Here is a 14646-nt window from a genome sequence, read left to right on the forward strand (position 1 = left end):
GTAATAGTGGTGTATCCGTCGCCTAAGACAATTTCATGCAATGTTTCCAATGCAAAATATTAAACCATGACATCATGCAATTTTCTTCCTTTTTATTTGTTGTTGCTATTTTTTTCTTCTACTTAAATATTTGATAGACGTCAAATTCAAACAGTTCGTTATATTCTATACAAACGTATCTCGGGCCTTAGACAAACGTACGTAACGCCATGGAATAGAAACTGCTAACGCTAATTATTGACATAAGTTCATGACATTTTGGTAATGGTTCGGTCACACTACCAAAGACGACGACGACCACGACCAAAATTCCAATCTTGCCGCAATTTGTTCAAAATCAATATTAAATTCTCCCGTCATTCTAGTACTCGGAAATAAAAAATTTCGAGGTCAATTAATAAAAAAATAGGGTTTTTTTGCGATTTTCGTCGAGATGGTAAGTTTATCATACAATCAACTGAACCAAAATTGTAGATCATCTAATTATCTATAAAAAAGGTTAAATATATTTTTTTCCAGGAGCCACCGTTTCTATGAAAAACCTGTTTGTTTATCCATTGATCTCAAATTATTTTTTTCCAAACACCAATACGACAGGAAATTCTTAAATTTCATTTTTAATTGTGTTTTGCACAATTTTATTTAATTGCGACTGGATGAAAATTTTCTTGGTGATCGTCGTTGTCGTTGGTAGGGTGACCGAATCCTTAGGCAAAACATCATACGCTTATGTCAATTTCTATCGATAGCGTATTCTATTCCTTGGCGTTTTGACGTTCGTCTCGGCGCTAACTGAATTGTAGTTGGAAGGAAGATATAAGATATTATATAGAGAGAAATTTCATAAAATAAAGTTAGTGACAAAATTAAACTATAAATAACATCTTGTCTGCAAGGCATTCACAAAAATAACATTTCCATGTTTAAAACAACACAGTTACATACGTAAATAACAACATTACAAGCCCAATTGAGTCACCGAATAAAAATTTCAATCCTCATACCTCCTAAATCAATCAAAACTATGTTAGAATACTATTTCAACGAAGCTCATAACCAAAAGTATTCCTTACATCCTGAATTTAAAGAACGATATATCTCTTGTATTGGCTACATATATTTGGTCCTTGGCGAGTAACGATCAAGTCATAAAGCAGTACTTTTTCCAGTGTGGAAAAGAGATGGCGCTACACGAACTACATAGCTCTGTCCTTTTTTAATACTGCTTTAAGACGTCATGGTACAGAGGCTGGACGTGACTTGTGGTTGCCGCATTCCAGCGTTTTTGGCAACAAAATTGTATGATAAGATGAAATATTGTGGAGATAAAATCTTAAACTGTTTCCAGAACTATTCATTTGCGAGTAACGGTTATGTTAATTGGTGTTTTAATATGAATTGAGAGGATGTTTTTCTTAATGTTATGGTTAGTGGATAACTTCGTCTGTTTGTTTAGGACAAAGCTCTCTCTTTTTGAATGGAATTTGGAATTGCGATAGCATTTGAAAACATTTTATTCATGAATCGTATTTGATTGATATATAGTATATTCAAGAGTTGTTTTAGTCCCGTTAATAATTCCGTTAAATAACAACTCAGCAATTATATTAAAATCTATATTCATATAATAAATCTGTAGAAGGGTCAATTCTGTACATTGAAAATATTGAAAGTTTAGTTTTATTATGTTTTTTGTCACTCACTTAAGATGATCTAACTTCACATAGCAAAGTAAATTTCATGGAACTGATAAAACTACACATTTTGCTAAAGAAACATTTATATAGGAACATATACCTACCTCCCGGTACAATCTGCTAAAAAGGTTCGGAAAAGGGAATTTCTAAACGCTTCTAATGGCTCTATCGTAAAATAGAATAAAATGTTATTTTATGTCTGAATATCGAGTATCGAATATTACAGTTATTTCTTTACAGTGCGGTATTTACAATCTGAGCACCCTGATTCAGAGTTTGATCGCTGATGCAGAATTATTAAAAACTAGCGGTCCGCCTCGGCTTCGCCCGAGGTACATATTTACGTTTTCTCTACATAAGAACCATCCTCGTACTTCAAGGAATATAATAAAAAAAGAATTAAAGAAATCGGTTCAGCTGTTCTAAAGTTATGCGCTTACCAACACATTTTGGAATTCATTTTTATCTTATAGATATAGAAGAAAGCTAAATAATAATAAATAATCTACATAATATATTAACAAGTAAAAATGATTAGCTAAACTGTTTGTAGTTGAGCTGTTTGTTCCTGCATTATACTCCACACTAGGGAATAATACATTTAATACATTTTCAATTTTATTTCATAGCACACTCATAATAAAACGATTCATAAAATATTAAAAATTATACGATAAGAAAAAAGTAAAATCGTACAAGATTCCAAGCATTTCCCAAATCCAAATATTACAGTCGAGTGGCTCGAGGGTTGAAGTCTTGAATAATGAGATTCAATATCAATGTTTAAATGAAAAAAACAGTCGTATCCAAGCATTTCATTCGTAGTAATATTACCGTCTTCATAACGTACCTCCCGATGGATTCCACAATTCATACAAGCAACAATGTGCAGCGCAATTCCTTATTACGACGGGATAGAGTACAATTTCGCGTATCATTGTGAATTTTTTGCTAGCCCGCCGTAAAAGTGGCCGCAAATGCTCTTTTATTTTTGTGGTTCAGTATTAAAGGAAAGAGACCATTATGAGGAGTTTTTATTGACGACTTCGTATTAAATATAATTTTGAACTGCCGAACGGTAAAACGGCGAAAGGTATAAAACGTATTGTGTATTTTGATGACAATGTGTTGGAATCGGGTGGAGTGAATGTAAAGGGAATTTTTATCGTTGTTAATAAGGTAAGCTTTAAATGTAAAGAGCACAACAAGGGTGTTAATAAAAAGTTATAGGCATAGACTTTTTTCATTACTGAATACATATTTAATACCACCTCTATTAAATATAGTATTACTTAGGGCCGATTTTTCAATCCTATAAAGTATTATCTACACGATTATTAAAATGTCAACTGTAAACTGTCAAATACAGGTAATTAGAATACATTTTTGAAATGATAGTTTAATACGTTATTCAACGAATAAGTTTTAACCATGGATTGAAAAATCAGCCCTTAGTAGTGTTATTATAACAACACAAGATTCCTAAGACTTACGGATACCTCTTAAGCTGATCCCTAATAGATTAGATTTAATAGATTGAATTTCCTTTGATGTTCGGGCCAACTACGGGCTAACAGTCTATATCAAACGTCATCCCACTTTTGATTACATCAAGCCAAATGAGCAATATTCATCACAACATTTTAAATCACAATTTTAGGTACCTAGTATTTACTTAATACCATTTATGAGAGAAGTTAAGTTTTTTACAAATTCAGGAGCCTACGGATTCATATACAAGCTGTACATATTTATTATCACCCGCTTTGTCTCAAACCTAATAAATTATATACTAAAACCTTCCCATTGAATCACTATCTATTAAAAAAACCGCATGAAAATCCGTAGTTTTAAAGATTTTAGCATACAATGGGACATAGGGCCAGAGAAAGCGACTTTGTTTTATACTATGTAGTGATTACAAGCAATTTTCTTGATATCAACCACACATGATCTTAAATCACAGCTGATTCCATCCCTCATAAAACATAAAAAAGATACAATACATAGCACAAAAGTGACAAGAATTCACATGTGTGACACAGAACGTGTCTGAGATCGTGTAAGCAATCCGAAATTTATGTTCTCCCATGGGGAAAGATAAATATAATATAAGATGTTACTAGGCAAGTTTTGAATAAGAATGTAAGAGATGACGGTGCGGTGGGATGATCAAAGACGTAATGGACGAAGAATGATGTGTAAAATTAGTTGAGGCGACATCTAGTCGTGCTAAGAAGATGACATGGTTTTGCCAATCTATACTAATATTATAAAGCTGAAGAGCGTGTTTGTTTGAACGCGCTAATCTCAGGAACTACTGGTTAGATTTGAAAAATTCTTTCGGTGTTAGATACCCCATTTATCGAAGAGGCTATAGGCTATATATTATCACGCTAAGGCCATCAAGAGCGGAGCAATGCGGGTGAAACCGCGGAGCACACCTAGTTTGATACAACAGACCAAAATAGTCGTATAATATATCTGTATTGACAAAAGGATAGCTAGAAGATAATTTATCCTTAAAAAGATCAAATGATCAAAAACAAATAAAAATTTCTATTGATCCGTCACCAGATATTAGAAGAAGCTTTCAATCTCCTGGGTTAAGACTAGTTGTTTGAATTGGTTTTATATTCAAACAGCAGCTATTTGAAATTGTAATACTTTTATTCGTCATTTTGGTGTTTTATTTGTAAGCATTAAAAGATACTGTCTGCTACCATCTCCATCATCGACCGACTGCTCGGTACTTGGTTGACGCGTGAGCGTAGAACCGAGGGGTCCTGGGTTCGGATGGAGATGAAGAAAAAAAATGTCTCGGTTTGGCAGGACACAGAAGGCGGCCTACTTGTCACCTACTTGTCCCTAAAGAAAATCGATCAGTGAAATAGATGGGTGCATAATGCATCTGCCCCTTACCCCACTAGGGGACACGGGACTTCACTTACTCTACTACCATAATGATGTAATAGCATTACTAAAATAAAAACTACGTCTATCAGCAATCAGATTGAAAATCAACCAAGAATATATTGAAGGTACAAAAAAATGTATTAAAACAGACACACGCTTAACCACAAGTCGGAAATGCCTTGTAACCATTGTATAAGTTTAACAATAAACACGCCTTATCACGAACATAAAACTACTTGAAATATTTCTCTTGAAAATATAAAAATATCTTTTTGTGCAATTCCTTTGGTAACTTCAGTTGTATGGATGATTTATATGCTGAATATTGTGCTTTTTCGTGCAATTATTGAGTCGAAATTGTGCAGTTTTGTTTCTTTTGAGTTGGAGAAATATTGAAGATAATAAACCAGTGCCTTGCAGAATATTGATTCTTTCAATGTATAGTATAAGTAGAAGTTATTTTTTATTAATTTATTATTAGTAAAATCTGTAAATATATATAATACCTACTTATATTAGTATTTTTTTTGCAATCATTTAAAAATATTAAGTATTATATTATATTGAATGATCAGTCCACCATATGCAACATAAATATAAAGGTGTCAAGAACCTTTACAAATATAAAGTCAAGTTTTAGAATCGCCAAAAACATCTAAAAGTAGTCATTTATTTGAGTTTCTTTGAACTTTGACCTCAATATGCTGACGTTAGTTTGAAGCAAACGGGATCGGATTCATAAAAATTATGTCACTTTTTGAAATCTGTAGGGCTTTGTAGCTCTCTACTTTTTTGTTTGTTAGCACGCGCTAATCTCAAGAATTATTGGACCGATTTCAATCCTTCATAATTGCATAATATATAATACGTGATCCCTGAGTGATAACCTAATCCTATCTTATATTATAAATGCGAATGTCTGTTTGTCTGTGAATGTCTGTAGAACTTTCTGTTACAATTTTTTCATAGTTTTTATTTAAGACTAGATGCAATGCACATTTTCCATAATACCACTTCAGAATATAATTGTTTATCTTCGCATATGAAAGCTCATTCCACGATTAAACGTTATTGTTTAAACAATAGAGATATATGACTATTGTTTAAAAGAACTAAGCAATGAAACGTACTTTTCCAGTATTATGAATCTAAAGCCTTTTTATTGGAGTCAAGGTTCATGGAGAATTACAGTACGCACATGATTTTAATTATATTGATTACTAGCTTTCCACCCGCGGCATCGCCCGGGCAGTCATAGAAAAACCCGCATATTTCTCGTTCCCGTGGGATTTCCGGAATAAAACCTATCCTATGTCTATTCTCGGGTATTAAAATATCTCTATACCAAATTTCATGCAAATTGGTTCAGTAGTTAAGGCGTGTTTGAGTAACAGACAGACAGACAGAGTTACTTTCGCATTTATAATATTAGTATGGATAAGAACAATGTAATACACTAGCTGAACGTCCGTGTTTCACCCGCGTGGCTCCGCTTCTGTTGGTCTTAGCGTGATGATATATAGCCTATAGCCTTTCTCGATAAATGGGCTATCCAACATTGAAATAATTTTTCAAATCGGACCAGTAGTTCTTGAGAAATGCGCATTCAAACAAACAAACTCTTCAGTTTTATAATATTGGTATAAGATTATAAAAACATTAAAATTCATCAAAAAATATATCCCGTAAAGACATGTAATATTAATGCTGTTTTCTATAAAGTTTAAACAAGTAAAACAATACCAAGCTAAAAGCATTTTTCGTGAAATTAACCTTCAGACAGCTTTCATTTATTATTTTTAAATACTTTAAAAATTAAATAAACTTAAAACGTTATTTATTCATTAGTGTTATTTAAAATGTATAAAACTCTTGAGAAATGAAACACAAACTTATCAGATTTTGAGGTACACAACGAGCGAAGTCATCTATTTTCTAAAATCCTATTAAGCACGGGCCAGAAATAAGCTCAAAGGAAACCAGTACCTATCTTAAACATTTCATCATACGAAATCGAATTGCCCAAATATAGAAAATTCAATTCACTGATGTTTCCCTTGAAACCATTCAGCTAATATTTCAGTAGAAATCATTCCGTAGGTGTGGGTACATCATCCATCAGAGCGTTTGAAAAACGACCTATTGATTCGTACACCCAGTGTTCAAGTCTCCTATTGTTTATATTTCAATATTATTTGCATATCAACGCTTGCTGTCAGAAGATTTAATAATATAGCTTATAGCCTTTCTCGATAAATGGGCTATCTGGTGGTGAAAGAAATTTCTTCTATTTATAATTAAACATAGAAATAAATTGAGTAAAATATAAGGTTTTTAATTAATTACTTAGTATAATAAATTTTCACTAAAAATATGATGCTTAACCGTGACCCAGTTAGCTTATCTCAAAATAACTTAACCTAGGCATATCTGTAGAGTCTAGAACAATATCGAGTTTAAATTGATAATTATCTAATTTATACTTACTTTTTATCTAATAAATGTCAAGGACAGCAAAAAATTCAAACAAAAAACAGAGATCAATGCTAAAAATTAAGCTATTCGTTAATGAGAAAGTATGTAAAATAATTGTGATAGAGTCAAAAGTTGTTTATGAACTCGGCAAATATAAGTTTCATGGGTTATTTAACAATCATACGTATTTTGTCTGGAAACTGAAAACTATTTTATACATAACTAGCTGTTCCCCGCGGTTTCACAAGCATTGTTCCGCTCCTGTTGGTCTTAGCGTAATGGATTTAATTATAGCCAATAGCCTTCCTCGATAAATGGGCTATCTAACACCGAAAGAATTTTTCTAATCGCACCAGTAGTTCCTGAGATTAGCGCGTTCAAACAAACAAACTCTTCAGCTTTATAATATTAGTATAGATGTAATGCTGTAATAGCGTTGTTCCTCAATAACCGAGCAGAACTTTCTAGAACACGTCGTCTTAACAGCTCGGAATATACAAAGTAACTGGAGGCTAGCGATAAAAATAAACGAGCCAGTTAATTCTGCGGGTATTCTCAAATTACTTCGGGATCTTTTTACGGTGTATTTTCCTTAATATCGCCGTAAATAAGATAACCGCTTAAATTATTAGATGATCCTAATATGTATGGTAGTAACTTTGGCCTTTTGATTCCCTTTTATTCAATCTCGTAGGGTTGTAAATTCCACTTATCAATATTGATGTTCAGCGGGTTTTTGGCAAAAAAGTGTCGAGTTTCAAGGACATGTTTGACAAATTGTGTGGGGAGTTGGATTTTATACAATTGAAATTGATGAATATTTTTTGAGTTCAGTTTTTTGCCGATTATTCGGAAGCCGCGCGGGCGAAGCCGCGGTTTGCTAGTTGTAGAAAAGATGTAGTCTATAATATAAAAATGAATCGCAAAATGTGTTGGTAAGCGCATAACTCGAGATCAGCTGAACCGATGTCGTAAACATGTACCACGGGCGAAGTCGGGGCGGACCGCTAGTATTTTATAATTAGGAGATGAAGATGCAGTACTTAATATCGTAAGGTATCTTTATATCAAGAAGTTCCTAGAAGATTAGGAGAGAAGATTTCAATCTTAAACAATGTTGAACTCTCGAACATAAAGAGTTTTGCATTTAATATATACCTAGGTATCTACTTCAAAGTACGATTTAATTATTGTGATTTAATTTGACTTCAACTTTACAACAGAATATGAATGAAGTTTTCAAATCCAATAAAGATTGCTTTAAAATTGAAGTTACATACGCCTCTCTATTATAATATTTCTTTACTATTTTTAAATATTTATTTGCATTGTGTTGAATAGACTATCTTTCTTTCTTTTCCCCTTATTTTCCACAGCGCGAACATAATCACACATCCATTTGTGTCATTCGAATAGATTGTATTTATATTTTCTATATTATTCTATTGAGTTTTAATCGATAACCTTTTTCTTAACGTTTATTTTAGAATATTAATATGCAATGGTATAATTTTCATTAATTAGCTATGGGACTTGTCAGTCTGTGTGTTCCCGCACGATTGTAAAAAATTCAATTTTGGTATATAGTCAGTATGAACCAACAATATTTTTAGTAAAGGCTGTCTAGGCATCCGCCTAGCGACAGCGGCGCAGGGACGGCATCAAGAAACCGGTTCCCCGATCGAGCGCCGTCCCCGCGCCCCTCCTCAGAGCCGGGGCCCCGTCCTCTTCTACCTCGAGCGTCGTACGCGACACACGCCTCCTATAGGCGTGCTATTGTCCTTTTCATTATATATTTTGTACGAGTCATTGTAATAACTATCAAAATATATACTTTAGAACCTTTAGATGGTTTGATTTTTTGAAGCCCCAAGACCCCAGTCTTGCACATGGTGACCCCGACGTGATAGCAAGGCACACAGAAGGACGGACAAAGGTCACGGATTGCCACGCCTTCGGATGGAACATTAATTGTACTACGTATTTGGAAGACCAATTTGGAGGACCGAATACGAAGACTAAGACAGCAATTATTCGCCGTGCCGTCCCAGTCGCTTCGTGCAGCCCGCCACGTCACCCAGGACTCAGGAGCGTCCGCCGACCCGCCGACCCGCCGACGCCGTCAGGTGCCGCAGCCACGGTCCAGCAGGGAAGTGAACCACTCCTTTATTCCTTTTTCTCTCCATACAATTTTCCTCTCTTCTTGACTATCAAGCTCTGCCACTCTTACTTTCACTAGGCCAAGCTTTAGTCGCATTTTTATTGCCTATGCTGCGCAAGTGAATATCGATTTTTCAGGCTTTAATTTCCTTATTTTTCGAAATTATCTAAATTGCCGATCGATCCGCTCGCACATATCTGCATAAAATCTTTATCTTATTATTTTTTTGAGGAGTTTCATTACATTAAAATTAATTAGCTTCATGCTATACAGGCTTACTTGAGCTATTCGCAATATTTTTTGCACTATTAAATTAAAAGCTAAAGCTGCTTGTCTATATTCTCTTATTATTTTATTTCATAAATGGCATTAGTATTTTCATTTAATTATTGAATAAACTTGCACTCATCCCATCAATTTAAAGCTAATAATTCATAAATTCCTACGTAAATAATCCATTGCAATTTGCATTAGATACCTAAACGCTTCGCTTTGCTTGCCAGTGCCGGACCGCGTGACTCGGCTCGAGTCCCGTTATCTGCCGCCAGCTGTTACTACGCACGCGCCCTGCGCCAGCGCCGAGTGAATATAAGCCGGATTAATTTACGTATTTCTTTTGTATTATTTTTCTTAATTTGAATTTAATTCTTCCTCCATTTCTTGTCGATTTATAATTAATATATTTTTGTTCGAAATATGACTTCTTACGTAAATACTAGATCCTCCATTAAGGGACGTTTAACTAAATTTAAGAATTATATCAATAATCTTTTCAATAGCGATCATATTTCATCGCAAGAAATGGACGAACTTGCATTGAGGTTGGATCGTTTTCGTGCATTGTTCACGCAGTTCGACGATGTGCAAACGCGCATCGAAATTGAGAATCCAACCTCGATGGAAGCCGAAATTGATGCAAGGGATGAAATTGAACAAGATTTTATTTCTCTAATAGCCAGCGCCCAAAAGTTACTTGATAAGAATAACTGTGAGCTAGCAAGTGTAAAGTCCGAAAATCAAGCGCATTGCGGTCATCAAAGTAACGAAATCAATTTTAGATTACCTTTGATAAATATAGGAAATTTTGATGGCTCTTATTTTAAATGGCTTGAGTTTCGCGATACCTTTGAATCGCTTATTCACAATAACGAGCGCATCAAGTCCATTCATAAATTTCATTATTTGAACTCGTACTTAGAAGGTGAAGCAGCTCAAGTTATAAGCAATTTAGAGGTTACCGATTGCAATTATATCGTAGCTTGGCGTCTCCTTTGCGAGAGATATAACAACAAAAGACAATTAATTTTTAACCATTTAAATTCTTTGTTTAATCTACAACCTATAGGCCGAGAGTCGGCGAAATCTTTACGTTACCTAGTTGATCATGTATCTAAAAATCTGCGCGCCTTAAATACATTGGGGCAGCCCACTGATCATTGGGATACTTTAATTATACATATGGTTTCGGCTAAGCTCGACAATAATACTAATTTGAAGTGGGAAGAATTTAAAAATACTTCTTTCAACGATGATAAAATGCCATCATTATTTGATTTTAATAAATTTTTAAAGGGACGTGCTGACGTTTTAGAATCAGTACAGCGCAATAAATTGGATAAATCGTTTAATAATAACAATAGTAAGCAGGAACCCTTTGTTTCTCATAAAAGGTCAGACAAGCCCGTAAACATGAAAACTTTCACAATTTCAGCCGCTCCCGTTGCTTCTTCTTTCCCATCGGCTTCGTGTGTCTTTTGCAACGGTGGTCATCGCATTTACGACTGTTCTTCGTTCCGGTCCTTGAGCGTCGAGGATCGAATCGCCGGCGCCGCTCGATTGAAGCTCTGCCTCAACTGTCTTAGGGCGGGGCATACCTCACACCGTTGCCGATCGCGTCCCTGTCGTATTTGTAAGAAGCGCCACAATACTTTACTACATAGGGAGGTTACTCAGGCTGTAAATACACAAACTATGGACTCGCCCCCGCCGTCGCGTTGCGAGTCCGGAGTCGCGTCCAATCATATGGCCGTCTCCTATTCAACTCAGGTGTTGTTGTCTACAGCGCTCATTCAGGTATACAATCCCGTTAGCAACGACCACGTGACAGCACGGGCGATGTTAGACTCCGGCAGTATGACGTCGATAATAACTAATGAATTAAAACATAGATTGCAACTAACGCCGCAACACAATTCTGATGATTTAAGAGGAGTAGGTAATATTTCATTGTTTAAAACTCCTGAACGTTGCGCCTTGCAAATTAGGTCTATACATGACAATAGTGTCAATTTTGATACATCGTGTTTAGTTTTGCCCAAGAAGCTTATATCTAATACACTGGAGATTTCGGTATGAACATTGACGTGTAACAAGAAAATATTGCCCAGTTCATGTTTTTTATCACTTTCACACCTAACTTGGTATTGCCACTGTTAATACGAAGTTTTCCCAAGGCTACTATGTATGCTGTAATATTCTGTGCAAAAGGTTAGTTTTTGTACATGAGTTTGTTGATAAATTGCCAACAACGTCATTCAGAAGCATTGTTGGATGAGACAATTATTATTTATGCTAAATAAACTAAGTATCTGAACCAATTATTAAAAAGCGATACTCCCTGATTATGGGTAGTCACCATAATAAAATTGTAGCAACTCTCACTTTGTCAATATGGCATGTGTGTCAAAAAAATTGCGTCGCTTCGAATATTTAAGTTAATATTGTTGCTTATTTAATGAATATTTTCCGAATATAAAGAATGCATTGTATTGTGCAAAATTGCAGAAGTGTTTGGACACCAAATTCTGGCATAGAATTTCACAGGCAAGTGTATATTTACGTTATTTACAATATTCCTCAATACTCCTGCATTTACCTGTTTAGAATCATTTCAATGGCAAAAATTGTCTAATTTAGCATCATTTTAGTAAGCAGTCATGTTAAATTTGTTATTTCCCTAATACTTTATCATTTTTCAACAAGTTTTCAATAAACAGATTTAACAAGTAAGGTAACCATGATGACGAGTTTTTATGGATAGCGAAGAGAATATATTGTAATAACAATATTATGATGAAAATTTAGAACACCATTTTAAAGATTGTTACTAGTAATGAAACAACACATGACATCGGTATTGCACTCACATGTAGTTATAAGATTGTTCGTTTTTACATTGAAATTTATACTTTTTTAACTTACCTCATATTTTTTTGTTTTACGTATTTCAGCTTTCCAAAAAGTAAAATAAAAAGAAATATATGTGCCCATCAAGGTTACTGAGGATTACGACCCAGAAAAAAAATACCTTTTGAAAAATAAACTTTGTAAAGTTAGCTGAAATTTGTGCAAGGCTGCTATAAACAGTTTTTCTTTGATGATTCTGGCTTGAAATTGACCCGTCGAAGCAACGCGTTTAAAAAGAAGATCTGAGTAGCTAACAATTTGGTAAACAGCATCTGATGCAAAACACAACTTTCCTCTATTTACAAAGGATGTTAATGCTATATATCGGTTCATATCCAAGCTTTGTAGCCAAAAGTTATTTATAACTATCATTCTATACCAATTAAAATTGTATGTACCTACCTATAAAGTATGACCATAATATTATAATATAAATACTGTTAAAAATATATGTCGTTATTATTTATAGACCATGATTTTTAGTTTTTTCTATTTTGAAAAATCCTGAATTTACAAACCAGCGTGGTCACTCGACAGAAAGAGACAAATAACATGACTGACGTCATTGAATGTCATAGTTTCTTGTTTCAAGTTAATGGTCATAGTGCAATCTCCAGTGTATTAGAGGATATAAGCTTCTTGGTTTTGCCTAATATTTCCGGTAATTTGCCGCATAAATACATAGACGTGTCTCATTTAAATTTGCCGCGTAACATCAAACTCGCAGATCCCAATTTTAATCAGCCCGGTCCAATTGATATATTAATCGGTGCTGACATTTTTTGGAGTTTAATCGGATCCGAGCAGATTACGTTAGGTCAGGGTATGCCGGTTATGCGCAAGTCGAAGTTAGGTTGGTTACTTGCCGGGCCAGTTAGCGCCCCTTCGAGGTCAAGCGACAATTTATTTAATTCATTTTTGCAATGCAATACACTGTGCATCTTTCACAGTTTTAACGGGTCGCTGACTAAATTTTGGCAAGACTCATTTAACCGATTCATTAACTTTTTCAGGTTGGCTTAAATCTCGTTATAGTAAATTAATAATAATAAAAACATTTGTGTCAAATCGCATTGCTAGTATTTTAGTTGCTGAAGGCGGTGAATGGCATCACGTGCCCTGAACCCAGCTGATTACGCATCGCACCGTGTTGAAGCCTGTAGTAGTAGGCTATTTGATATTAATTTGTGATTTTTGTTTTGTCTTTTTTACATAAGCCTCTATGCAACTGACCGCGATTTGCAATGAACATTAGCATTATTATTATTAGAATTAAGGGTTAATGTTGCCGTTATTATTAAAACTAGGGGAATAAATAATTTTATTGATTTTGACAGATATTCGAAACTTACGATATTACAGCGCGCGTTCGCTTATTTATTACGATTTATTCATAACTGTCGATATACAAATAATAAACATAGCGGTGTTCTACAGCCTGAGGAACTTGACTCGTCCTTTAACATTTGTGTAGGCTGGCACAGCAGAATAGTTTCCCCGATGAATTGAAAATTCTTCGCAACACCCAATCATTTTTATTTTTATTTATTATTTTACACTTTTGATATGTGTCACCCCATTCTTCTCCATGCCAAGCACCGGCTAACTAAGTTGTTGTTTCAGCAGGAGCACGTGCGTTTGCTACGTGCTGCACCTCAGCTGCTATTAGTTTTTGCGTTCATATTCATTAGTGTTTGCGTTGACTTAGCCGGGGCCTTTTTTATTACTGATATGCGTGGGAGGGGATGTAAAATAACGAAATGTTATTTAATTTATTAATTTATTTTATTTAAATTTTGTCGGAGCGATAGCTTAACGATATTATAAAGTCAAGTTCAATTTCAGAATTTGCTTCAAACGAGGGGATTAAGTTTGAATTCGAACCGGCTTTCTCTTCTCGTTCTTTCAGCCTGGTCGAATCAGGAGTACGATGCGCAAAGTTTTTATCTTAAAATAATTTTAGGGAATGCCCACATTTTGATATTTGAAGAGTTGGCATTTTTCGTTCAGTCAAGTAGAGGCCATCCTGAACAGCCGACCTTTATGTCCTTTCTTATGATCCTTTATCTTCCTCTCCAGACGATTTCCAACCTTTTACTCCAGGTCACTTCCTCATCGGTCGTGCGCTGACGTCGCTGCCATCGCCGAGCGCAGCGGATATAACCAGAACTGCTTAGATAAGTTTCAGAGACTCGAAGCATTCAGCACTTC

General features: G+C 34.8%; 2 protein-coding genes across 2 annotated transcripts; both read left to right on the forward strand.

Moving 5' to 3' along the window:
- The first annotated feature begins 9854 nt into the window (after positions 1-9854).
- Positions 9855-11209, forward strand: LOC123703003. Its single transcript, XM_045650872.1, has 2 exons — positions 9855-11104; positions 11190-11209. The coding sequence occupies exons 1-2, from the start codon at positions 9946-9948 to the stop codon at positions 11207-11209; spliced, it is 1179 nt and encodes a 392-aa protein (XP_045506828.1). The 5' UTR covers positions 9855-9945.
- On the forward strand, positions 11051-13549 carry LOC123703150. The gene is made up of 2 exons (XM_045651053.1): positions 11051-11556; positions 13078-13549. Exons 1-2 carry the CDS (start codon positions 11221-11223, stop codon positions 13456-13458), a joined length of 717 nt encoding a protein of 238 aa, XP_045507009.1. The 5' UTR covers positions 11051-11220; the 3' UTR covers positions 13459-13549.
- Positions 13550-14646: the final 1097 nt, after the last annotated feature.

The sequence above is a fragment of the Colias croceus genome, chromosome 25 (assembly GCF_905220415.1).
Source record: "Colias croceus chromosome 25, ilColCroc2.1".
Classification (NCBI taxonomy): domain Eukaryota; kingdom Metazoa; phylum Arthropoda; class Insecta; order Lepidoptera; family Pieridae; genus Colias; species Colias croceus.

Coding starts and splice junctions, on each gene's coding strand:
- LOC123703003 (XM_045650872.1), top strand. CDS start 9,946: ATGACTTCTTACGTAAATACTAGATCCTCCATTAAGGGACGTTTAACT. Junction 11,105..11,189: donor ATTGAAGCTCTGCCTCAACT/GTCTTAGGGCGG, acceptor TTTACTACATAG/GGAGGTTACTCAGGCTGTAA.
- LOC123703150 (XM_045651053.1), top strand. CDS start 11,221: ATGGACTCGCCCCCGCCGTCGCGTTGCGAGTCCGGAGTCGCGTCCAAT. Junction 11,557..13,077: donor ATTTTGATACATCGTGTTTA/GTTTTGCCCAAG, acceptor ATAAGCTTCTTG/GTTTTGCCTAATATTTCCGG.